Source organism: Zootermopsis nevadensis, unplaced genomic scaffold, assembly GCF_977971745.1.
Source record: "Zootermopsis nevadensis isolate Lab colony 2312 unplaced genomic scaffold, Znev_1.0 Znev_ptg000050l, whole genome shotgun sequence".
Lineage (NCBI taxonomy): Eukaryota > Metazoa > Arthropoda > Insecta > Blattodea > Termopsidae > Zootermopsis > Zootermopsis nevadensis.
This window is the reverse complement of record NW_028259182.1, coordinates 590265-617278: the sequence shown is the minus strand read 5'-3', so window position 1 is coordinate 617278 and position 27014 is coordinate 590265. Positions and strand designations below refer to the sequence as shown.

Sequence of the window (27014 nt, the reverse complement as noted above, 5' to 3'; positions counted from 1 at the left end):
ATCGCCCTAATGATGGAGGCAGTATGATCTCTGAAACGTTGGTTAACATCGACCAGACTACACAGCGCAACAACCCAGAAGACAGAAATCTTCTTAGCTAAATGTAATTCGCAATAAAATATAATGTAGGCCATGAATATGAAATCATAATCGAAATTCATTAAATCGTGTAAATAATTGTGCAGTTTCAAATGGCTATATAATTGATTTCTGACTGGACTAACTTACGAAAGTCTCATATATGAATTATCAGAAAGTATCAGTGCGTGTTTCTGGTGTAGAACACAAGATGTTGGCAACACTGGGGTGGCACCAGATGGGCACAGCTGCTTTGCTTCGCAGATTAAAACCAAGACGTGGAATTAAAAGCACGTGCGTCACTGACAGAGAGGGTGGGACATCCCCTCTTGCCACCACCTCGATATTGCGATCGCTGAAAATCGATCTAATTATTCGAAAAGTACGTTTTAGGTACAAATAGCTTCTGGAATTCTACTTGTGGGTGTGAAGACGATTAGATCTTAAGTAACTCAGTCGATTTGTTTCGTATTTGTCATTTTAAGTTCATATGTGCTATTTATTATAATGCGGCCTATGAAGTGTATGCATTAGGCAGAGTTGTGTCAGCTAACGTAACATCCACATGTTTAATCTCCGAAGCTACTCAGTGGATTTTTTTTAATTAATTTTGACATTGCGATTCTGCGCTTAAAATTGTCGAGTGAATTTAATTTTTCTGTGAATCTGTTCAATAGAAACCTAACTTTACATTGAGCTTAAGTAGAACTTCAAACATTTTATAATAGATTTTATCGTGCAGAAAGAAAAAGTACACGCATACAATAGAGTTAATTCGCTTTTGCAAATTGAAAAAAAAAATGTCTAGAGTTCTGTATGTTTAACGAAAGACTTGTCTGACTTTAGCGTCGCGTGCTCATATGTAATGATTAAATGGTCGCAACAACAGATTCTTATCTAAACCAAAGGAACATCCTAGTCCAGTGAAGCATTCAAAATCGCATGGAACACGTTTGTACAGATACGTACTCATTATGAGTACACTCTTGTTCCATCCTAAACACTAAAATTGTAACGCAGACGTCATTAGTATTTTATATTGAGGCGATTTTTTCTTTAACTGTTCTAATGGTCTTACTCAGCTGCGGATGTGACGTCACATGGTGCACATTCCCCAGAGGTGGCCTGGGATCGGCTAATCCACTGCAGTTCCGTGGGTGCTCTATCCCGTAATGGTGGCAGCACAGTGGGGAAACATGGGATATAAAGCATGTGGGGCACAGCCCCCGGTGCAGCTAACGTAGGGGGTTTGATCTCATGGAGCAAGGCTGCTGGGAAGAGCTGTGTTTGTGAAGCTGTGATGTATCAAGTCCCGTTTGGGGTAAGACTGCGAGAAATTAAATTTTTTTCACAAAGGGGTGTAGGCGCCAGATATGGCCTAACCTCGTGTGTGACCAAGTCCATGTTGGAAACTCTGTTATGTCTCAACCCAAGGAGGGCAAATCTGTGGATTTTGAAAGCCGGAGTGGTCTAGGTACAGGACAGGAAATCCTGGGCAACAAGGGTGGCGAACTAGGTTCCAGGGAGCAAACATGCTGACGAAAGGCCTGAGTGTTGAAGCTTCAGGGATTAAGAAGCAAGCCCGGTGTCATTATTTGGGGTGTCCCTGGAGTCGATCCGTAGGTGGTCAAAGCCCCTCGAGGTCAGTCTCATGTTCTTGAGGCCTGAGTGATCTACCTTGAGGTGGTAGAAGCCTATGAATTTTCAACCCAGAGAGGGCAAGGACAGAAAATTGGGGGGGGGGGGGGGGCAAAGCTGCAGGGAACAAGTTTGCGTACAAAGCCTCAAAGTGAGACAAGCCAAAGGGAACAAAGGTCGCTACCGGGCTAAAACCTGTTGTAGAACCCCCAAGGGGAGGGAGGAACCCTCGTAGTGAAAATTCCTAGGTTGTCTTTGCGCCTTCAAAAATCCTTGGAGATTGCCTGTTTCCTGTGCCGAAAACTGATACAGACAGACAGACATTGACGGAAACATAGGAAGTTCTTCGCTCACGCTAGAATGTGAAGAATGTTGTTCTAAATAAACGTTATAGTGCTTGATGTGATGCATATTTTGTATTTTTTTCTGAGAAATTCGGTTAGGTTCAGGTTAGTCTTCATGTCAAGTAGAGGTTGTACATGGCGGCCCATATGAACTTACAGCTCTTAACACTATGAGCACAGACCCTTCTTTCAACTCTTGGACATGAGACGTGCTTTCTGAAAAGCTGCTTAACGTGACCTCCCTATTATGTGTTCAGTACACTTGTGCTCTAAAATTATATAGTGGTCAAGGAACTACTAGTGATGAAGTAAGAATATTCTATGGGGCCTTTCTTGAAGCATTTTGACTTGTAGATTTTCTGGCTAAATGCAGTCCCCACCCTGGGTACACTCACCTCTCAATGCCAGAGAGTCTCGGGTGTCGGTATTTCCTGGACAGTAGTAGGCCGCCTCCCCAAGCAGCCTGCAACACACACGGCAATCGATATTTTATCGAATTTGATTGGGATTAAATTGTGTTATCAGATTTATTGACTTCTAAATGTACTTTTACCACCTGCTTAAAATCATTCCAATGCTTCAATCAGTTCAAACAGAAAACAATGAGATATGAAAGTAAGGAACGCCTAAAACTTTTTCTTGAGTATTTGTTGGTCTTCGTCAGTTTGTGCAAGAAGAATGGCTCAGTTTCCGACAGAGCAGTATGTGTTTGTTGTTGAACGTTACTTTAGACCACAGAATGAAGCAGTTAAACAGACATAGCAGATAAACCTTACTGATAAATGAGATGGTAAAGTTGCGTCATATTGTGATATAATAAATATATATTATTTAAATCTTGTCCGTCTAATCACAATAAATTCTTATTAAATATTAAAATATTACAATAATTAACATTTAAAATATTTAAAATATTAAATGATGTTCTTTATCGAAATATTCGATTTACATTAGACCATCATTTTTCACGACATGTTTCAGTTCCTAAAAGAACTATCTTCAGGTGTATATAATTATATAAAGATTCAAATCAATAATAACTTAAATACAATGTCGTGAAAAATGATGGTCTAATGTAAATCGAATATTTCGATAAAGAACATCATTTAATATTTTAAATATTTTAAATGTTAATTATTGTAATATTTTAATATTTAATAAGAATTTATTGTGATTAGACGGACAAGATTTAAATAATATATACTTACTGATAAAGTTAACTTTTCTTTGCTTCTTACTCAACGGCGCCAACCTGTGCAGAGTTTTTACGTTTTTACGAGTATGTTGAAACGGGTTTAATGTTATCTACAACAGGACGGGGAACAATTTAATCATATGTTGTAATTATAGTTTAAGGCTCAGTGTGTCCTGACATATGTTGCAGTGAGAAAGTAGTCATATAACTTTTTGAGGTGCAAGTGATAAAGAAAGTGATTATTCGTGTTTTATCCGTCTAATCACAATTGTATATAAATAAAATTATACATAAGATATTAAAATATCAATTACATATTTGGTACATATTTTTACTACATGTTTCGGTTACATTGAACCATCTTCCTCGGTATGTTCATTTTTACATTTTACCTTCCATTTTTATTTATTTTTACCTTATTACATTTTGTCTTCTATACTCGTTCTTTCAAGTTCAGTAATATTTAAAAATATTTTAAATTATTTACGTTACAGGCCAATGTTAAACCACTATCACTTCAAAATATACCCTCACTCCAATGAATTTGGATGTAAACATCATCAGAAGTTACACAACAACAGTAATTAAGTTTTAGTTTATAAGATTATAATTTTTAACTTTTAACTTTACACCTGAAGATGGTTCAATGTAACCGAAACATGTAGTAAAAAGATGTACCAAATATGTAAATGATATTTTAATATCTTATGTATAATTTTATTTATATACAATTGTGATTAGACGGATAAAACACGAATAATTAAATTTTAATTCACAATATGACGCAATTATATCAACTTATGAAAGAAAGTGATAAAAATTGTTATTACCTCATGGTAATTGTTTTTGTTTCAACTATTTTGTCCTTCATAATACTAGACAACGTTCCTGAGGATGACCATGAAGAACATAGTATTTATCTATTTGTGATTAATTTAACTACTCTGTCAGTATCTCAGATTATATAACGTAGAATGATAGGATGTTTAATGAAAAGTGAATAGGAAACGATATGGAAGATAGCGGTCGTGGCTTAACTTAAGGCATTTCACCTTAATTTGCCTAACAGACTGACAGAAACCACAATAAATGTCATTCAGTATAGCTATTCCGTGGGATTAGGTTTGAACCAGTGACTTTTCGATTAAAAAATAGGATTGCTAATTATGAATGCCGTAGGTCTCAATGCGATCGAGATCTCTGGACACCTGAATCATCATGTGCAGAATGCGGTGGGCAGTATTCGAAACATGTGTGGAACTGTGAAGAACTCGCTGTTAAAGTAAAGTAAAGTTTGTCCCACTATACGCCATGTAGGCGCTTGGGGGGAGTGGAGGTATAGCTCCTCTCTTCCTTGACCTCGGCACTAGATGGGGGTGAGTGGTCAGCATCACGCCCCGGCCGGCTTTACCCCCGGGAAAGGACCCCGGTACCCATTGCCACACAGAGCCGGTCTGGACGCAGAGGCTAGAGGAAAAATCCTCTGCCCCCGTCGGGGATCGAACCCCGGTCGTCCAGCCCGTAGCTAGTCACTGTACTGACTGAGCTATCCCGGCTCATGAAGAACTCGCTGTTAGACGCTCAAAATGCGAGCTAAACGTGTTGTCTTTGAGAACATATGAACAGAACCTTGTATGGTATTGTGACTTCAATACAGATAGTTTATTCCGTTTAACTGGCGTAATGAAATTTGTTTTTAGCAGAAACGACCCGAAGAGTACCCCGACTAAGGAACAGAACTTACCTCAGACGTTCTGTAGAACTTCTGGATTTCTGTAAAACTCAATCCTTATCCTTATTATATGATGCGTGTTAATACGCGTTTGAGATTAAGACTATTTCAAGCAGTTCAGTACTCACATCAACATGCAGCCACAGATTGTATTTCTGGCAGATGTCGGCAATCGGTTCGATGGGGTCAAATGCCCCTAACACTGTAGTTCCAGCGGTCGCGTTCACAAAGAAGGGTATGTGACCCTTTGCTTTCCTCTCCAGAATCAAGCGCTCCAGTTCCGAAGGGATCATTCGCCCTCTGTCATGAAACAAAAGACAGTCATCTCTGTTTCTGTGATTTAATTTTCTCACGGAGGTGAAATGGGTTTCTGGGTTGTGACTTAGTGTTTCGCCTTCATCTTCAGTGTAATAGTGCTTTCCTGACAATGGATGCGATGCGTTTATTCGAAACGTTGGTAACCTTCTACAAGACCATATGATGTCAAAACCCAGAATACCACAATCGAACAGACCTACATCGTGATTATTAACACGTTTGTGCTGGCAGTCACAACAGAATATAATTAGCTAATAATAACTCTTTACTCGGGCTATGATACAAATGGAACAAATATTTTTGGACAGCTGTCTTCTGGGTTTTAGCGCCGTGCAGTCTAGAGAAATTTACCAAAGTTTCAGAGGTCCTTGCTATCTCTAACATTATAGATTTGTGTGACCTCTGAAACGTCAGCAAACATCTACCAGACTACACGGCCCTACGACCCAGAAAGCAGCCATCTTCAGAGTCAGTACCGTGAGACCTCAAATTATACATAACTCTCTACATAGATTTATGTCTGTTTATTCTACGAATTTCCTTTTAGATATTACATAATATTTTAATTCTTGATTGAGAGATTATTTAACAGATGAGCAAGACCTTTTTCTACATTTTATATAACAATATTAGATCAAACTCAACTTTTCTTCTACTTGAAGAGAAAAATCATCTCTCGAACCTTCCTCTAAGAACGGAAATTCTATAACAGCTTCTCAAGAACTATTGTGCTTTGTGAAATTAGTTTCTAGTTTGTCGACTTGTTTATTTATTGCTGGTAAAATAATGTGGTCTGTCAGTTTACCACTACTCCACTACTCTTGTAGGATTTGAGGTTTCTACGGCTGTGAGTCTGAAGATGGCTGTCTTCTGGGTTGTTGCTTATTGCCCTGATGAAACGTCGTACACTTCTACCAGACTACACCACAGAAGACCACTATTCTTATAATCCTGTGCAGAATCATCTAAAATGTTGTATAATTATGGACTTTTTTAAGTACTTTTGGCTTAAATGTTAACAGAATGTCCCAAAAAACATGTATAAAATAACAGCAAGAACAACTTTGGTTGTCACTCATCGCTGTCAGCTGTGCGAAGAAGCTAACGGTTGCACTCACAAAGTACAATGCTTTTTTAAGAATTAACGTCAAACCACTGAACCATCATCTTCGGGTGATGGTACATTAACATTAAGCCGCGAGTTGAGTACAGTACGTAAATCAAACAACACTTTGTACCAGTAGACTGACGTTGTTACTGAAGCGATATAAATTATTTTCACGTTTCAAAAAGTATATAGTACAGTGCTCTAAATCAGTGGTATTTAACCCGGGGTACGCGTACCCCCGGGGGTACGCGAAGAAATATTGAAATTTAAAAAAAAATTATTTTATTATAAACACTGAATAATCAGTAATGTAATTTATTTAATTTATTTTAGATGTAGATTATATAGTATGTATAACTTGAATTATACACCAACAACTTTGGGGGTACAAAATTAAAGAGAAATTATATCTGAGGGTACGCGAACAAAAGAAAGTTGAATACCACTGCTCTAAATACTCTTTATTTTATTTTATTTTGTGGTACTCTTACCTCTCGTCAGATGGCACCTCGACACAGTTGTCCACTCCCAGGCCACACACAGCTGCGCAACTCTTGACCGAGTAATGGCACTGCGCATACAAAACGAACAGCGTGTACACCTGCCTTTACCCTTTAAACACAGTGGTAACTCTGTGTGCCATGCGCTGTAACATTCACTGTCACTGCATCTTGCAATTATTTCCTAAACAGCGTTTACAGGGTCTTGTAATGGAGATGCGTTGTGTTTCTCCATGTTTAAATATTCTTTGCATGACTTTCGGCGTTCAAAGGGTTCACACAGACTGAATGATGTGACTCTTAGATTGAATTCTTAAAAGCAGAGTTTGGGATCAAATTAGTTAAGATTTTCCTGTCATGTCTTTTGCAGTTACTTCCATTTATCTGAGTAAGTTTACGTCTGATTTTAAAAAAAAATATCTTAAGTCAGCGTGGTAAACTGGGCACATACGGCCCGAGACCACAAGGCCCGCGAAATTATTTTGTAATTGAAGGTGGTTGTCTTCTGGGTTGTAATGCCGTTAGTCTGATAGAAGATTACATCGTTTCAAAGGTGCTTGCTGCCTCTATCATCTGGGCGATGAGTAACGATGGAGCAGCAAACGCCTTTGAAACGTCGGTAATATTCTACCACACTTCACGGCGCTACAACACAGAAGACAGCCATCTTCACTCTCATCGACATTTTCATATTATAAGTTATCTCTTGTGATGAATTTTCCATAACAAACATTTTGTATTTCTCTCCTGCTTCCCTAATATAAGTCTCCTCCATGAAAATGATACTGTATCCACATCCAAATTTTACCTGCTCTTAAAGTAAATCCGTGAAATTAGATAAATAATCGTTTAAAAATGTGAATGAGTTGTTCCGGGACACGAATAGTGTTTTTAAAAATAACGTTTTCGGACTGAAGGTACGTAATAAATATTTCCCTGTTACATTTGCGATATGAGCTTACACTGTCTTGCTGACTTATTTTGTATTTGTTGAATAACAGAATAAACTACGTTATTGTTAATTGAATAAAAATTTCCTTGGATATTATCCATCGTCTAGTAAATATAAAACGTAAAACGACGTTTCGGAGGTGGGACTCTATCTCCGTCCGGACCGGAGATAGGGATTAGCTCTATCTAGTGGGCCCAACTGTGTAGGAACCTGAAGACGGAGATAGAGTCCCATCTCCGAAACGTCGTTTTTTACGTTTTATATTTACTAGACGATGGATAATATCCAAGGAATTTTTTATTCAAATGACTCTTCAGAACCTGAAGACGGAGATAGAGTCCCATCTCCGAAACGTCGTTTTACGTTTTATATTTACTAGACGATAGATAATATCCAAGCAAATTTTTATTCGAATGACTCTTCAGAACCTGAAGACGGAGATAGAGTAACATCTCCGAAACGTCGTTTTACGTTTTATATTTACTAGACGATGGATAATATCCAAGGAAATTTTTATTCAAATGACTCTTCAGAACCTGAAGACGGAGATAGAGTCCCATCTCCGAAACGTCGTTTTACGTTTTATATTTACTAGACGATGGATAATATCCAAGGAAATTTTTATTCAAATGACTCTTCAGAACCTGAAGACGGAGATAGAGTCCCATCTCTGAAACGTCTTTTTACGTTTTATATTTACTAGACGATGGATAATATCCAAGGAAATTTTTATTCAATTGACTCTTCACCATCGTCAAGAAGTTTTAGATTTGATATACGTTATTGTTGTGTAGAGAATGGAAGGCCTGCCTTAAAGGTAAAACGTTCGAAGCTTTGAATTTACTGGGTTCTTTCAGTTCCAGAGTTGTTATCTTTGGGATACTTCCTAGTAGGAACCGAATATTTAAATGCCGGTACGAAGTAGATAAAGTAGCTTATGATTATGTGAAGTAACAAATAAACAAATAAAAATATAGAAGGGTCTTGTGCTACAAAGTGTTAAATCGCTTATGTCCTGTTTCTGTTCGTAATGGGCCGAGAGGTCCCTCTGACTCCCACCATTTTCTGGCTGTGAATCTTTGATGTCAAAGGCACGCAACCCCTCTCCCTCGGCCTCTGTCCGCGACATATGCCTCGCGATTGATCACTGGGCACAGAACACTTCTCTGATCCTTCCCAGTACAGTCTGGTCTCCACAGTATTTGAACAACCCGATACACTGCACGACGTGTGTTCTTAAACACAGATCCAAAAGTTGTTATGGCAGCTGTCTGTTGTCCATCTTCAGGAACATCACAAGTCTTGGTTAATTCTGAGCCTATGGCGTCAGATGGGATGGAAAGATGATTATGAATTGTCGGAAAGAATCGGTCAAGGCCTATTTGAAGGTAGTCTTTGAATTCTCCAGGAGAGACTGTAGAAAGTCACTAAAAACCGTGGCCTTTTTTTGCTGTTAGCCTGACCGAGATTCGAACTCGAACTTCCAGACTAAGGACAAACCACCGTTCCAATATGCTGCATTGACCGACATGCTGTCTAATTATGTATTGAAGCATTTTCTTATGATGTGTGTAAGCAACAGTTTAGAACCCAGTAAACACATTAAGCGTGTATAATAATTAAATTCGATTTATTGATTGACGTGTTGACAACAGCTGAATAGGCAGGAACAGACAAGCACTAAAATAAAAAAATATAAATTCAATAGCAAAAGAAACAAAACAGATATATATATATATATATATACACACACACAAAGGAAACATAATTGTGAAAAAAATCTAAAACTTCTTGACGATGGTGAAGAGTCAATTGAATAAAAATTTCCTTGGATATTATCCATCGTCTAGTAAATATAAAACGTAAAACGACGTTTCGGAGATGGGACTCTATCTCCGTCCGGTCCGGAGATAGGGATTAGCTCTATCTAGTGTGCCCAACTGTGTAGGAACCTGAAGACGGAGATAGAGTCCCATCTCCGAAACGTCGTTTTTTACGTTTTATATTTACTAGACGATGGATAATATCCAAGGAAATTTTTATTCAATAATTGTAAAAGGCTGGGTAATGTGCATAAGCAAAATACACTCTTCGTTAAAGATGCCTTTATTCCTACCCACTGCGTCTGCAGCAGAAACCTCAGGCTGAGGGACTGGCTTTAAGTTGCAATGGGCAACAAATGCCTAGTCTTTAAGCCGGGGCTCTCTTCTGGCTTGTAGCGCCGTGTAGTCTGATAGAATTTTACTGACGTTTCAGAGGTCCTTGCATTTTCCATCTTTATTGCGATGCTGATGATGGAGGCAGCAAGGACCTCTGAAACGTCAGTAAGCTTCTACCAGACTGAAAGTTGTTACAACCCAGATGACAGCCATCTTCCTACTCACCGCTGAGATATAACATTTTATAGAGTAGTCTGTGATTGAAGTGTCTTTAAATTTAAAAAGTAAGAAGGACTAGGTGCCTTGTTCTTGAATGGACTGTTAAGAAATTTTATATAAAAGAATCTTTAAATATATACGCCATTAAAAATCTGGTGTAACATAAAGCAGCAAATTTTATTTGAATTCTTTAAAGTTTAGGCGAGTCAACAGATGCATACACAAACCTGGACCGAGCGAGGGTAGGAAGATGTAATGTACCGAATCAAACCCAACGTTGTTAGACATTTTGAAAATGTGCGGTCAGTACGGGGATGAAAATAAAGCTTGCAGAACGTCAAAACACCGAGACCTTAAATACATCGGGGACATGATACCAAATTTTAATTAAAATAAATACCGTTTGTTTCACGAGAGAGAGACATAACTACAATAATATATTCTTCTAAATCAATTACTTGTTTCGTTTCATATTTCAGAAATTTATAGCTTTTATACGAATCGCTATATATTCAGGCATACCAACTTGTTCGCGAGGTACAGCCTACGTTCCTCAGATGATCTCGTTAAAATTTAAGTATTTTGATAGAGCTGAATATAAGCATATTTGTATGAACGTTTTAATAAATTATGTGATCCTTATTATACCTATGCATTTGTAACTTCACAGGTTTCACATTTGTACTTCCATAGCTAACACTACTTTTTCTTCTGTGAAATATGGTTGAGCGGAAAGTAAAAAAAAACAAAAAAAAACGCTGAACTTCGCCACATGTTGCCGATACAACAGCTAGTTGCAGACTGAGGCGGCCAGTGACGCACCGCGCGTGGCTTAGATGCTGGCGAAACGCGATGTATCACGGGAAATTTTTTAGAGAAAATCGGTGATAATTTGTTGTCGAAAGTTTGATTTCAAATAGCAAATTTTACAAACCTGGACGGGTTATAATTACGTTGTTCTTGAAGGCGTAGCTTTCCGTCACAGACGACTCAATATAAATCGATCTTTTCCTTTTTAGTCCCCATGACAGTGAGATCGCTTCTGCTGATTTCCAGTTATACAGATCGTGAAATTGTAGTTTAGATGCGTCATGTTTGTGTTGAAATTCAGTATATATTTATTTATTATTTCAGTCTATACACAAACTTAATTTTTAAAATGTTGTTGTTAAAATTAAAATTAAAATTTAGCGCTTTTCATCGTTATTACGATGTTACATTTCAGCGCTTATTATTTTACGACATGTTTCGATGCTATTGCATCATCCTCAGGTTTTTATTGTTATTTTCATCTTTAAAACTAATATATATTTATTAATGCAACCATTTATTGATTTATTTGTTTTGTAGATTTCTTTTTGTAGGTATTCCTTTTGATCTTCGTAGTGTTTTGCATATTTTTGGTCAGTTGTTCATTATTCTGTGAAACAATTAATTAACATTCGAATTATTAATTATTAATATGAAAATGAGTTTTGAGATTGTCGTAGACACACCACACATCACAACTCTTGGTATGTTTCTTATATTCCTATAATTTTACAAATATATATTTTCTACGACAATCTCAAAACTCATTTTCATATTAATAATTAATAATTCGAATGTTAATTAATTGTTTCACAGAATAATGAACAACTGACCAAAAATATGCAAAACACTACGAAGATCAAAAGGAATACCTACAAAAAGAAATCTACAAAACAAATAAATCAATAAATGGTTGCATTAATAAATATATATTAGTTTTAAAGATGAAAATAACAATAAAAACCTGAGGATGATGCAATAGCATCGAAACATGTCGTAAAATAATAAGCGCTGAAATGTAACATCGTAATAACGATGAAAAGCGCTAAATTTTAATTTTAATTTTAACAACAACATTTTAAAAATTAAGTTTGTGTATAGACTGAAATAATAAATAAATATATACTGAAGATCGTGAAAATTTATCTCTTGGCTGTCAGATGCTGAGGGACGGCCTACCTGATCTGATGTGTACATGACGAGCTGTCCCGGTATGCAGCTGAGGCCCTTCTGCTTGTAGTCCGGGAACATGCGATGCCGAGCTGCCAGGAAGGCATACAAGTTCGATATCGAGCCTCCTGCAAACAGCAGGATCAGTCTGGAATTCTTACATCTTACACATCTACAGACCTATGATAAATCATTTTAAAAACTTGACCTCGGTGCTACTGGCAACGTTGGTATATAAACCACGAATAATTAAATACGTATTTTACCGATGATATGTTTCCCAATTTCCTATCTTAATAATCTTATTTGTGTGTAATTCAAAGTATACATTTAAGAGCCTAATATAGACTGTGTTCCCTACTTGTCATAGAATTAATCCCACACTGTTGACTCTTGAATTATAACTAACCAACTAAGTATTCTAAGATTCAGACAAGATGGCGTGTGACCATTAGTTGCGCGGTAAAAAGTACTGACACGTATTTACGTCAGTTAATCTTAGAAAACGTAATATTTCGCTTTCACATCTCAGTATAATTTGAAGATTTCTGTCTTCTGGGTTGTTGCGCTGTGTAGTCTGGTCGATGTTAACCAACGTTTCAGAGGTCATACTGCCTCCGTCATCAGGGCGATGAATGTGAGGTTTATAAACCTAGCCCCACCCACCCAATTGGAACATTCATCGCCCTGATGACGGAGGCAGTTTGACCTCTGAAACGTTGGTTAACATCGACCAGACTACACAGCGCAACAACCCAGAAGACAGAAATCTTCATACTCATCGCCCTGATGACGGAGGCAGTATGACCTCTGAAACGTTGGTAAACATCGACCAGACTACACAGCGCAACAACCCAGAAGACAGAAATCTTCATACTCATCGCCCTGATGATGGAGGCATTTAATGTGACCAATTTCAAGCGGAATCTCTTTCAACAACACAACTTCGTAGACCTGTGTGAATCCAGGCTTGACTAAGACTCGACGGTAGTGTTGCTAGCTGCGATTTCTGAAATGTCTTTACTCGCCTGGACTCAGCTGTTCATGTTGCAGTGTTGTACGTTTGTGCTGTGATCTTGAAGCATGCAGTTTGGTGATACCTACATTGGAACCTGAATACTGACGCAGTGAACACAAAGACCAGACTTGAGGGTATGTCAGTTACCTGGTGCCAGTATGGAGTCGCCGCCCTGAAAGCCGATGATTTCTCGCATCTTCTCCATGACAACGTGCTCCATGAGAATGAAGACTGGTGCGATCTCGTAAGTGAACATGTTAGTGTTTGCAGTCGCCGTAAGCCACTCGCCCGCCATGGAGACCAAATCCAGACCACAGGACAGCTGGTTGAAGAATCGAGGGTGCCCTGCGAAACAGAAAATACGCGGTATGTGAATATCAGTGTAATACGGCATTGTACGATGTGTTAGCGGAGAACACGGTGCGTTATGAAATACGCAAGTTTAGCTACAGGAATTCGATTGAATAAAAGTTTTCTTGATATTATCCATCGTCTAGTAAAATATAAAACGTAAAACGACGTTTCGGAGATGGGACTCTATCTCCGTCTTCAGGTTCCTACACAGTTGGGCCCACTAGATAGAGATAATCCCTATCTCCGGATTTTAGGTCTGATGTACAGGAATTCGATTTATCAACAGCGAAGTAAAAGCAGTCAACAAGGATGTGGTAAAATTAAACTCACTTTTTAAAATTATTTCTGACATGTTATTGCAGATCTGGACTTAACAATTTGTAATAAAGATTAGAAAAAAAAACAGTGATGGAATGCAAGGTGATACTTGTTGTTTACAAGGAAAAATAAATTCATTGTAATAAGTTTAAAGTCAGATTAGCATATTTTGTGCATTTAGCAAATCAACTTGAAATATAAACATTATGTAAATAACAAAAACATACAGGGAATACAAAAGAGGCATATAAAACATTACGAATAATAAATGAGATGTGCACTTTAGTAATTTGTCAATTGAATAAAAATTTTCTTGGATATTATCCATCTCCGGAGATAGGGATTAGCTCTATCTAGTGGGCCCAACTGTGTAGGAACCTGAAGACGGAGATAGAGTCCCATCTCCGAAACGTCGTTTTTTAAGTTTTATATTTACTAGACGATGGATAATATCGAAGGAAATTTTTATTCAATTGACTCTTCACCATCGTCAAGAAGTTTTAGATTTGTTATTAATTTGTCATTTCTATGGTCAGAGTACCCAATTTATTACAAAAACAGAGTATTTTCTCAGGTTACAGACAGAAAATAAAAATTTCTTCTTTTGTGGTATGGTTGGTTTGGACGATGTTTGAAGAAGTAGTTGTGGCCTATTTTGAAGGTTTGTCAGTATTTGTTAAAAAAAACTCAGTATTTAAAACATTCACATGCCATTCAACAGACTGAGAATGATCGAATCTCAGCAAGGTTGGAACCTGGAACATCAGAGATGTTGCCGGAGTGGGAGAAGAGGGTTACTCGAGTCGGGGATATTTCTTGATGGATGGTTCACCCTCCGTCGTTCACAACCCTCGTATATCTGCTTTTAAGTACGCTTGACCGAGTGACATAATCCCGCCAAATTCCATGTTGCCCCCCCCCCCCCCGCCCAATCTTCCAGCGCATTAGAGCGTACTCCCCTCCACAGGGGGGTCCACAGCCTCCTGGAACCAGAATGCTTTCAGGTTTCTTGTTTGTAACATCTTACGTACGCTGGAACTCGTTTAACAATTAAATATATCTGCAAGAAATAATTAACTACAATGCAAGTGGGTGGTTCATATTCTTGTGGACTTACGGCCAGCTAAGTTACCATAAACCCTCACATGACACACAGACATATTATAGGCGCACTAACCACTTTAATTGGCAGATTGCAGTAAGAGATTACTAAACTATATACCGTTATACCACCTGAAGTCAGCTCACGCCAACAACTTAGTAAGGAAATAAACACGACCATAATTAATTCCGTGCAGCTTAATTTTTTTACAAACTTATTTTCATTTAAATAATCAAAATATTCCACGTCCTTTGACTCACTGCCAAGCGCTACAAGGTTTTCTTGTTACGAGAAAGGCATTGCTTTATATTTATTTACGTATCTATTTATAGTTTATTTAACTACGCTTTTTCAGGAAGTCAGAATATATAGAGTCGAATGAGAAGATGATAGTGAATAATGAGCTGGAAAGGATGTGGAAGGAAGCGGTCGTGGCCTAATTTAGGTTACTATCCGGGAATTTTCCTGGAGGGTCTTAGTAAAACCACCTACGAAGCACCTCAGTCAGGATAGCCGGTCTCCGGGCCGAGATTCGAGGAGCAGGAGTGCTAACCACTCGACCACGACGTTCGGTTTTATGGCGTGGATTTATAAACGCAGTAAGATTAAATTGTCTTTTTATAGCAGCCAGGAGACGAAAAATGGCAGTTGCGTTAAATTTTATCAGTGAACGCGTTGTAGAGCCCGCCGCTAGGCTCTATCCTAAGTCAGTTGAATTCAGTTCACACTCCCACACCGTATTTATTTTAATGTATCAACCTCCATTCGCGCAGATTTACGGTTTACGAAATGACATCGTTCCATCAGGTTTGTATCCTTTACTGATTTTTCCATGCATGCTACATTTCCCGCCCACCTCAAACTTTGGCCGGCTGTACTGATTCAGTTAGTCGAGGCTCTCTGTCACTCCGGTAAACACTCTGATAGTTGCCTATCTTAAAGTAATACATGACTGCGACCTTCTGTACCCTTTTCAGTACATTAGCTTCATATTATACGAGGTGCGATCGGAAAGTTTCAAGACTTCGCCTATAAAAACCCGTACACTTATCTCAGGTATTAAATTCATCCATCACCCTCGAAGTAGTTCCCCTCGGAGTGAACACAACGATCCCAGCGCCGCTGCCAAGCCTGGAAGAGGTTCGGCCATTTTTAAAACGTGAATGCCACACAAAAGTTTGTGCACGACCCATTGCGGACTCCCCAAATGCTTGATTTAGCATTTCATAGGTTTCCGTAGCCGTTTTGGCGAGTCTTTGGCAAAATTTGATGCACACGCCATTCCGAAATCGCAGGAGGGTCGGTGTAATGCACTACCAAAACGCCCGTAACTAAGAAACAAATGCTAATTCGATGATGCCGGCTGGCACACTGATTCACTATGAATGTAGGCCGCACCCCCTAGCGGCAGAAGCTCGTAATACATCCGGTTCGCCCTCTATTGACACAGTCTTGAAACTTTCCGATCGCACCTCGTATAACTAATGTTAAAATAAATTCTGTCTACTTGGTTGTTGCCCCTTGCAGACTGGTAGAAGTTTGTCGATGTTTTAGAGATTCTTTCTGCGTAGGCATCAAGCACCCCTGAAACATGCCACCATCATACTCGCTGACGTGAGAACCTCATATCTCACACAACCAGTGTTCTTGAGGAAGCTTAGTTCTTAGATGTAAGAACATACGAATGTTTATTCACAAAACATGTTATGGGATTACCCCTCCTGAGATGGACTAGTGTGGAGTCCAGCGTGGAGTAAGGCTGGCTGTTTGTGAGTGAAAGATGGCTGGCAGCCGTCAGGGCGAATACATGACATGTCCAGCAGAGCGCGTCTGACAGGCGAATGGCGTAAAAATTACGAATCCCGGGAAACTTTCAACAGTTGACCACTTGTCGTGCCACGAACAAAATTATATGAGGATCACGGACACGTGTGTCTGACACTTCTTGAAAGTAAATATTAAAGGAAATTGATATTAACCTTACATCTTCGCTTAGACCTCCCAAGTGTTCTTTCACTTTCAGGTTTACGATGCTTTGTGTGCTACAAGCCTTACCTACTTCGTGCTCCTCCATTACGTCGCATAGTACCAACTGTCAAAATTCAAATTATGAAAGTCGTCATAAATTTCTCCAGTTTCTGTTACTGACGTGTTCCAAATATTTTTCTCAGACACCCTCAATTTACATTCTTTCCGTAGGGAAAAGAGTAAAATTATATCCCCATACAAAAGAATTAGTTTTGCAATTCTATTTTTGTATATATTACTATTTAAGTTTTAGATTAATTTAAAGGGAAAATATTCTGACCCGAATGGTAACAAGTATTGTCCGAATTTAATACGGATTCCTTATTATCTTTCCCTTATATTTAAACTTTGCCTCACGCGTCACCCGTTGTATAGGAAGTTAGACGCCAGGCATTAGGTGCTATTACGCCTTAGAGTAAGAATATTGAACTTATAGGCCCCTCCACGTTTCTGCCCGTCGGAACTCATTTTTGTAACAACAGCCTTGGATAACATTTTTGATTCGATGACCTTGTATCATGTTGTAGCAAGAGTGACCATGGATACCATTACATTTGCGATTCCATTGGTTGTTCTGCTGATCTCGTCACCCGTGATGTGGTGTAAGAAATCTTCTGGAGTTTTAGCGTACTCCAGAGAATATACGTTTTCAGTCTTGTTATGCTTATAAAATCATTCTGTAAACTACGACATATTTTTGATACCACAACCTCTTAATACAGCTTATGTATGGACGTGCTAAGTTCCTGTGATTTCACAAACGTACGAAGCTTCCACCTATGCCACTTCTGCGCGCAGACCGTGCTGTGTTCCCATCTGTGGCCGAAATAAGGTATTAGCCTAGATCCAGAGGGGGAAGAATTTATTCACCCCTTGATAATAGGTTATTTACAGGAGACAAGGGGAGTGTATAGGAAATGTGTTATTGTTTCAAGCAAGAGACATTCAATTACTGTATTAAATTGTTCGCAAAATGTGCCCCATGTTACACGTTGCAGGATTTCTGAGTCGTAATCAATCTTATTCTAGAGCATGGCCAACGCATTCTACTGACTGCTCAGTGTACCAAACATCGAGTCAGGTACCACGATCGTGCCCTTGACTTCTCTATCCCCTCAGTTCTGCCTCAGAAACAAATCACTCTGCAGGTCGACCAACGTGAACTTCTGACGTGGGACCAACACTAGCGACATCAGACATTTAAATGTACATTCCCCTGTCAGTTAAGGAAGCCAGTGTAACTCCGTTTGAACAGGTGTTGCAGTGTAATGGTAAGAAGTCCTGCATGACAATCGAGAGGTCGCAGATTCAAATATCGAGTCCGCGGGTGGTTGCATTGACTGAAGTTTTTCGTGTTTCTCACCGGTCTTTGCAGATGAATTCTGTAAAAGTAAATCTAAATAGGTCACAATTACATCCTTCTAATTTTTTTGACGTAAATACGTCTATGAGGAAGGGTCATTCGGCAAAAAGTGTAACGAAAAAGTGTAACAAGTGTACCTAGGGAACGTTACAATACATTACTTTACATTACATTCATCTACCACAGACCCATCTTAAGCGTAACTAATTCTAGTTGATTAAGCAATGTCTTAATCAAACTTTACTCAATTGTAAAGCATGTATAAAGGAAATATTTAGAATAAGGCCAATATATAAAATTCCTTTCCGTGTAGACGTATTTACGTCACATTCTCTGGAACCTTGGTTCCACTGACTTTTTTAATTCATCGTTCACACCCACCCTCACGTTAGAAGTGTAACAAATTCAGTTGAAAAAGGATCTTAAATACTCGTAGAAGCATGAACTGAAGATGGCTGTCCTCTGGGTTGTAGCGCCGTCAGACTTCAGACTTATTTCTGATGCCAAAATCTTAACGCATATATATATATATATATATATATATCTTTAATCAGAATGCAAGAGGTAAAGATGCAGTCAGCGTTTATAAAAATGAAAAGACTTTTCTGAAGTCAGAACGCCACGAGCCACGCCCGCGTCTTATAGTAAGGGTCGCGTGGCCGGATCGATGTTGCAGGGACCGCTAGGTATCCAATCCGAGTCGGTTGACAAGATATGATGACAAACGACGAACAAAACGATGCAGTCGTACTCAAAGCTGTCCCGGATTTATGGTCCATTTCTCTCTCTTTTGCAGAGCCTTCTTTGGTACAGGAATAGCCTAACGACCACGGCCCAGCCTAGCCTGTTTCATAAAATACAATCTCCGACAAATAAACGTTTCCTTGTTGGTTATAAAATAAATTCCTTATTTTAGGTTATTTTTCTCATAGTTGTTTGTAATATTAACTGATGTAAGATACAATTAGTTAGCGAAGTGTCAAGAGACGATGCGAGAATTTATGTTCCGATACGAAACATCAAACAGCAAAATTAGCTGGTATTTACATCGACAGATGTCCTATATAGCATGGAATTGGTTAAATAATTAGACTTATTCTTCTGTATGTTCCATTTAGTCGGTAGCCCTAACTACAACGGTATTGGTAACATCAAAATAAAGAGATAAACGACCTGGTTTTTCGCTTTAATTTGTTAGAAAGATCTTAACCAAACGCTTTCCACCATATTTTCAAAGACACACGAACGGGTCCCAGAATTTAGTAGGTCGCCCTAATGATGGAGGCAGCAAGGACCTTTGAAACGTCGGTAAAATTCTATCAGACTACACGGCGCCACAGCCCAGAAGACAGTCATCTTCAGACTCACCGCCTTGAAACCCCAAATCCGATGAAGAAAAGTAGCCATACATTAGAATACACTGTCTTATAAGATAAGTGTAATGATTTCGTCTGTTTTAATAGATCATCGAATAAAGTCGATGAGGCAAACCCAATTAATCGATTCAACGTAACTTAGAATTCGACTATCTTGCAGCCAAGTCACTGCCAGCATCTCGCTGTGTAATTCTAGTAATGTAACGACCATTAGTTCTTCAGTTTGTCACTGCGACTCGAGCGCCCCGGAATGTTTCTCCTCCCCGCCAAGTTTAAGCTGCTTCTAAGGGGATAATCCGGGATTTTCCCTCTTCACTTCCCCGTTTCTGTAAGTACTAGAAGAGGGGACAGGGGAGTTGGCTCCAAAAGTTCGAGCCCTGAACACCGCATCCGCGTGTTCTGGAGTTTGTCTTCGCCGTCTGTTTCAAGAGTTGTATAAAGTGGGTTATTATACTTTACACTATGTGAGATCTCTTTGATGTATGAGTTAGCTGTCTTGTCCTCCTCAGGAGGCATTACACTGGCAGATTTATTGTAATATTAGTGGTGGCCGTCACCTTTAAAATCCTAAGCTAGTACACTAACCACTAAACAACTAGGCAACACTACAACTTTGATTATGAGTCCCACCAATAAAGTGTTCATATTTCTTATTAATTCCACAGCGTATTTTAAATTCCTTGAAACGCGCGTGCGTATGTATGTATAAGCGTTTGATGCATGTGGATGAATGCGCGTACTTATGTGTATATAACCTATAGTAATTTATAAAATTAATGTGATAGACCTATATTTGTGTGTATATAAGTATATTATTATGTACCTGCTTATACACATATATAGTATATGAAGGCGTACGATGTTTTTTGCCATGAGGACAGCAGAGTTGCGTTTGCGCAAAGAGGACGGATACAAAAAGTCGGGCCCAGAACAAAGTTAATTTCGTTGACGAAACAATAATTTGAATTTACTCCGAAAATAATTACGAGGAAAATATATGTACTTGTATAATAATCAACTATTGGATGGTGGTCATTGTCTGCCACGGTGGTCTAGCGGTTAGAACGCTGGCCTTGTAATCCTGGGGTCTCGGTTTCGATTCCCGGCGGTGCCCGAATTTATAACTTGTGTTGGGCAAGGCCGTGATCTAGACACCACGGGGGCTTCCCCGGTTTCTCCGTGGCATCCCAACGATTACTCCATTCACACACAGAAGAAGGCAATGGCAAACCACTTCTGGATCATCTGCCAAGAACGTATATGAACAGGTCCCAGTCCGAGAAAAGGATGGAAGGATCCTGTTCATATGGACCTGGACCTGTCGTCAGACAGAACACTAAATAAATAAATAAATAATAACGTGTTTGCTGCAGTACTTCACATTTTCCCGTTATTCTTTGCGGGTAAAATTCTGTTGGATTTTTCTAACATGTGTGGAGACGAAATGTAATTATCTTCCAAATTTTTCAGGCGGCAGTATGTGAACTATTTTGTAATACTGGACTGCGGGACATGAAAAGATGTTTCTACTTCGCCCACCCACCCCTTGCCGTCACACATGACTGTTTTATTACTTAATTGCCCCAACTTGTCAGTCGGAAACAATTAAATTGTTAATTATGGTCTTCTGGGTTGTGACACTGTACAGTTTTGTGGGTGGTTACCAAAGTTTCGGAGAGAAAGTATCACCATCATTTCTGGAATACCTCCGATACTTCGGTAACCAGCTTAATAAAATCAAAAAACAGGCGAAGTCACAACACGGAAGACCGCAATTGGCATCCTCACTTTAAAAAGAACCTGAAGTTTGAAACATAAAATTCTCAGCGAGGGACGAGAATGCGATTTCTTTACAGTTATCGATTTATTGGTCAGTGTTTGTTAAATCGAAATAAGAATGTGTTACTCAAACACTTAAGAAGCCTTTTCAGGGAAAGAAAACTCCAAAAATACCAAGATCCTGTTTAAAACTTCAAGCATTTGCTCATAGAAATGATTCTTGCATTCGTCTTCATTAAAAAAAATATTTCGAAGATTTACAATACGGTATGCAGCAGACCGGATGAGTTTATTTATATTCTCATATGTAATTAATTCCTTCTGCTGTCTTCAAACGCTAATTAATGCTAAGAATGCCCCATAAGAATAGCTCGACGTGCTTTCAGAGTTACCGCTGTTGTGGCGGGGAGCAAACAATGCGGCGAGATTGGACGTGCGTGTGAATGAATAGCTCTTGTTAGTTATTGTTAAAAGTCACCCCCTGCAGACCGCCAAAAGGGCGCTAGTTAGGGGTGAGATTATTGAATTAGAGCGTCTCACGTGTCAGAGAGGCAGGAAGTGTTTTGTGGCGAAGTGTCTTAAGTGACAACGCTGCCTAACACATCAGCAATGCGTGCAATGAAGTGCAATACAGACTAGGCTGTTTGAACATTTCTGTTGCATCAAGTGTGTCTTCTGGGATGTTGCGCCGAACATTCTGGTAGAAGTTCACCGACGCCGAACATTCTGGTAGAAGTTCACCGACGCCGAACATTCTGGTAGAAGTTCACCGACGCCGAACATTCTGGTAGAAGTTCACCGACGCCGAACATTCTGGTAGAAGTTCACCGACGCCGAATATTCTGGTAGAAGTTTACCGACGCCGAACATTCTGGTAGAAGTTCACCAACGCCGAACATTCTGGTAGAAGTTCACCGATGCCGAACATTCTGGTAGAAGTTCACCGACGTTTCAGAGGTGCGTACTGTCTAAATCATCAGGATGATGAGGCACCGCCCTGATAATGGAGGCAGTAAGGACCTCTTAAAAGCTGGCAAACATCTTCCAGACTACACGGTTTAACATTTTAGAAAGAGAGTCATCTTCATATTCACCGCCATAAGAATCTGAAATCTCACATTGACCTCACATGTATGGTATTTCTCGGGCTTTCAGGAGTCATATCAATTTATAAAAGTTTTGCGTGATTATTAATATATTATTAACATTTAACTCATCTGTTATTGGACGTACGAATGCTGAGTTAATACGTAACAAGTCAAAATATTGTTTTAATTTACAGTAGGTCATAACAGACACTTCTGTGATGAAGTAAGCTTGTAAAACTCAAAATGTTTGTACCTCTGAGGATAGTGTGATACGGGCCGAAATATGTGAGATTAAAACATGTGAATGGTTAGTAGTATTGATGGTTTTAGTTAATCAAAGTACAGAGTAAGCTCTTAAGAAAGGAACGCAAAAATGAGTGGAAGAGAGAAGGAATAAAGAGAAGATTACAAAGAAACAACGATTTATGTAGGTTTCTCTGAATAGGCCAAAACAGTTTCACGTGCTTTGTTTCAATGGCCCATTAGTTGTCATCATACACTAGGTAGATAGATATTGAATTATGCGCTCGCCATGTCATGATTGTAAATTCTAAAAAAATATTACTTTGGTAAAAATTCCTTATTTTTCGAGGGTTTATTACGACATAAAATATCAAGCCTAACGTCATGGTGGGTGGGTCGCCACCGGTACTTGATATTTGGGATGTCGTGGGTTCGAATAAATGACCATTCGATTGGCCATCTTGGCTGAATATTTTTTGAGTTTTTTTTTAAATTTCTCTATGCAAATTTTAGTATTGTACCTTTAAGTCGGTCACTACCACTCCCTTCCACATCATAGCCAATTTACAAACAAGTCTAGGGTACATTCACCTATGTAGTTGAAACAGCGTCGATAAATGTACGAAGACCCATCGATCACAAAATTAACTCCCATCTCAGAAGTTCATAGGGCTACCAAAAGTATTGTTGATATTTGGAATTGACCTCTAGTGACATGATGTTCGTACAAAATCTCATGAAAAAGTGTCATTTGGTCCATATGTTAATGGTGAGCGGGCACACATATATTGTCATACGGACATAATGACTTGTCTTATCTTTCGTAGGCCTATAGTGAAAACAGGCTACAAATTGTTCCATAAATTAATATTCTTTTTGAGTCAGGCGCGTCTATTTACAACAAAGAAGGCATAAAAGAACGTAAACATCGCATTTCAATTAAAATACGAGGTGCGATCGGAAAGTTTCAAGACTGCGCCTATAAAAACCCGTACACTTATCTCAGGTATTAAATTCATCCATCACCCTCGAAGTAGTTCCCCTGGGAGTGAACACAACGATCCCAGCGCCGCTGCCAAGCCTGGAAGAGGTTCGGCCATTTTTAAAACGTGAATGCCACACAGAAGTTTGTGCACGACCCATTGCGGACTCCCCAAATGCTTGCTTTAGCATTTCATAGGTTTCCGTAGCCGTTTTGGCGAGTCTTTGGCAAAATTTGATGCACACGCCATTCCGAAATCGCAGGAGGGTCGGTGTAATGCACTACCAAAACGCCCGTAACTAAGAAACAAATGCTAATTCGATGATGCCGGCTCTCACACTGATTCACTATGAATGTAGGCCGCACCCCCTAGCGGCAGAAGCTCGTACTACATCCGGTTCGCCCTCTATTGACACAGTCTTGAAACTTTCCGATCGCACCTCGTATCCTCTGCATTCGAAACCTTAGTTCAAGCGGCACAGTGAACGAGCGTGTGCCGCCGACAGTCAGTGTAGGCCACTTACCTGTTTTCACCTGATACTTGAGCGTGAGGCAGCAGTCGTCAATGAGCTGCTGCAAGGTTACCGGTCTGTCTGGTAGGTCCAAGTCCAGCAGACGCCTCATGTCGGCCGGGTGGTGGAAGTCCAATACCTTGCAGTTCCTGTCATTCGTCTGTCGTACGAATTCCAGGAGCACTTCGATCAACTTGAGCAGGAATTCTCGAGTGATGGGCACGCCTTGCTGCGTGTTGTAAGGCAGCAGATCTGCAACATTCGAGTTCCGCCTGTCACTCTCCAGCAGACTCATGAATTATGACATGTGACCCTACAACATTAGTTGGTTTTGTGTGTTTCCATTTCAAAATATCGTACGTGCATTTCGGATGTCTTACGGGTTTGTTATTGATCGTACCTGAATTTGAATGTTCGCGGTGATTCGTTGTTGGTATTGATCTTAATTTTCTGTGCTGGTACCGTGTAAATGTCGACTGTGTTACCGACGTTTCAGAGTAACATACTGCCTCCATCATCAGGCAAGAATTTTCCTCCGCAACGTCGCCAGTACTGGTTAGTTACACACGGTGCCAGCACCGAACAACAGGATCAACCTCGTTATTGTCATTTAATTTAATTCTTAACTTTAACCCCCCCCCCAAATTGTTTTGTTGTAAATGATGCAACAGATAGGTTTAGATGTTCAGATAACCACGTTTCTGGACTACATGTGGCGAGGAACATATGTCTGAATAGAAAGTTCGGGAGATGGGACTTTCTTCTCTAGGATCACTTGTCTGAAAATAACGGGAAAAAAATAACATTCACCGAGTCCAGCAAATAACAATTTAACATATTTCCGTCCATTGACAGGACGTGTTTTGTTACTGTTCATCTTTAATTAAGACCCACATGAATATACTTAAATGTGCTGTATTAAAATTTTGCAAAAAAATTAATTTTAGCATTTACGTGTTAAAACGACTTAAAAACTGTTAGTAGTAACATCTGTTTCGTTCATGTTGGTAATTCTGGTACTTGCATTCGATGACATGAAAGTGTATTAGAATATGGAAGTTTTATTTTATATTTCGTTTCTGGGGTGCCCCGCTAGAAACATTAAAGGCACAAACCGCTGCTGGTCACCGCAAACATTTCAGGGGTCAAATTACAATAATTCGTCACCGTTCTTGGGTAAAACACTTGTAATTTTTCATGTTTCTAAAATATGTCATAATTGAAGGGAGGTTTATATTTTAACGAAGATATGTCGTCATACGAAGCTATTTTGTCTGTGTTTCTCGGTAGGCCACAGCCGCCCATGGGAGCAGGGTTGAATGATGGGGAAAACAACACTAAGCAGTCCCTTGGGCTAGTTGCGCTCTCGTGGGATGGTCCTGTGAAGTCGAGATAAGACCGTCTATCATTTTACAATAAGCAACAAGATGGCGGAAACGCGTATAGTCTGTCGTAATCAATAATCTTATTGAATAATTCAATTCTATCTGTGGCCTTGACGTAAATGTTGAGCTGCAATGTAAAGAGGTCTGCTGTTGTCAACGGACGGATTATTACGAGTAAAACAGAATCGGATCATAAACGTAATGAAGGCATTCGACGATAACTGAGAATAATAGTTGTAAATACAACCATAAAACTCTTATGAGGAACTTGTAGAACATTGGAAAGAATACCTCGAAATAAAATCATGCAGCTGCTGTATTAATATGTATCTTATAGCAGAAGATGCCAGAGACTTCCACAAAAAGTTAGAAGTAAGACTTTTAATTCTTACGTTACTAACAGGATTGTGCTGTTAATAAGTAAGGTAATACTGACAAAAGGTGGAAGGTAGTAGCTGTACTAGTAATTATAGTATTACGTTCCGTGGTTATTTTGCTAAACTTAAGTTGAAGATTTCCGTCTTCTGGGTTGTTGCGCTGTGTAGTCTGGTCGATGTTAACCAACGTCATCAGGACGGAGGCAGTATGACCTCTGAAACGTTGGTTAACATCGACCAGACTACACGGCGATACAACCCAGAAGACAGAAATCTTCATACTCATCGCCCTGATGATGGAGGCAGTATGACCTCTGAAACGTTGGTAAACATCTACCAGACTACACAGCGCAACAACCCAGAAGACAGAAATCTTCATACTCATCGCCCTGATGATGGAGGCAGTATGACCTCTGAAACGTTGGTTAACATCGACCAGACTACACAGCGCAACAACCCAGAAGACAGAAATCTTCATACTCTAATGACGGAGGCAGCATGACCTCTGAAACGTTGGTAAACATCGACCAGACTACACAGCGCAATAACCCAGAAGACAGAAATCTTCATACTCATCGCCCTGATGATGGAGGCAGTATGACCTCTGAAACGTTGGTAAACATCGACCAGACTACACAGCGCAATAACCCAGAAGACAGAAATCTTCATACTCATCGCCCTGATGATGGAGGCAGTATGACCTCTGAAACGCTGGTTAACATCGACCAGACTACACAGCGCAACAACCCAGAAGACAGAAATCTTCATACTCATCGCCCTGATGATGAAGGCAGTATGACCTCTGAAACGTTGGTAAACATCGACCAGACTACACAGCGCAACAACCCAGAAGACAGAAATCTTCA

General features: G+C 39.4%; 1 protein-coding gene across 1 annotated transcript in view; it reads right to left on the bottom strand.

Annotated features, from left to right (window-relative positions):
* Positions 1–27014, bottom strand: part of Gad1 (glutamate decarboxylase) — a 122484-nt gene that overhangs the window by 19083 nt on the left and 76387 nt on the right. The window contains exons 3-8 of the mRNA XM_022078790.2: positions 24399–24638; positions 13389–13586; positions 12233–12351; positions 6905–6984; positions 5116–5287; positions 2456–2523 (exon numbers count right to left, since the gene is read on the bottom strand). Coding sequence (XP_021934482.2) covers positions 2456–2523; positions 5116–5287; positions 6905–6984; positions 12233–12351; positions 13389–13586; positions 24399–24638 — 877 coding nt within the window. The remainder of the gene's footprint in view (positions 1–2455; positions 2524–5115; positions 5288–6904; positions 6985–12232; positions 12352–13388; positions 13587–24398; positions 24639–27014) is intronic.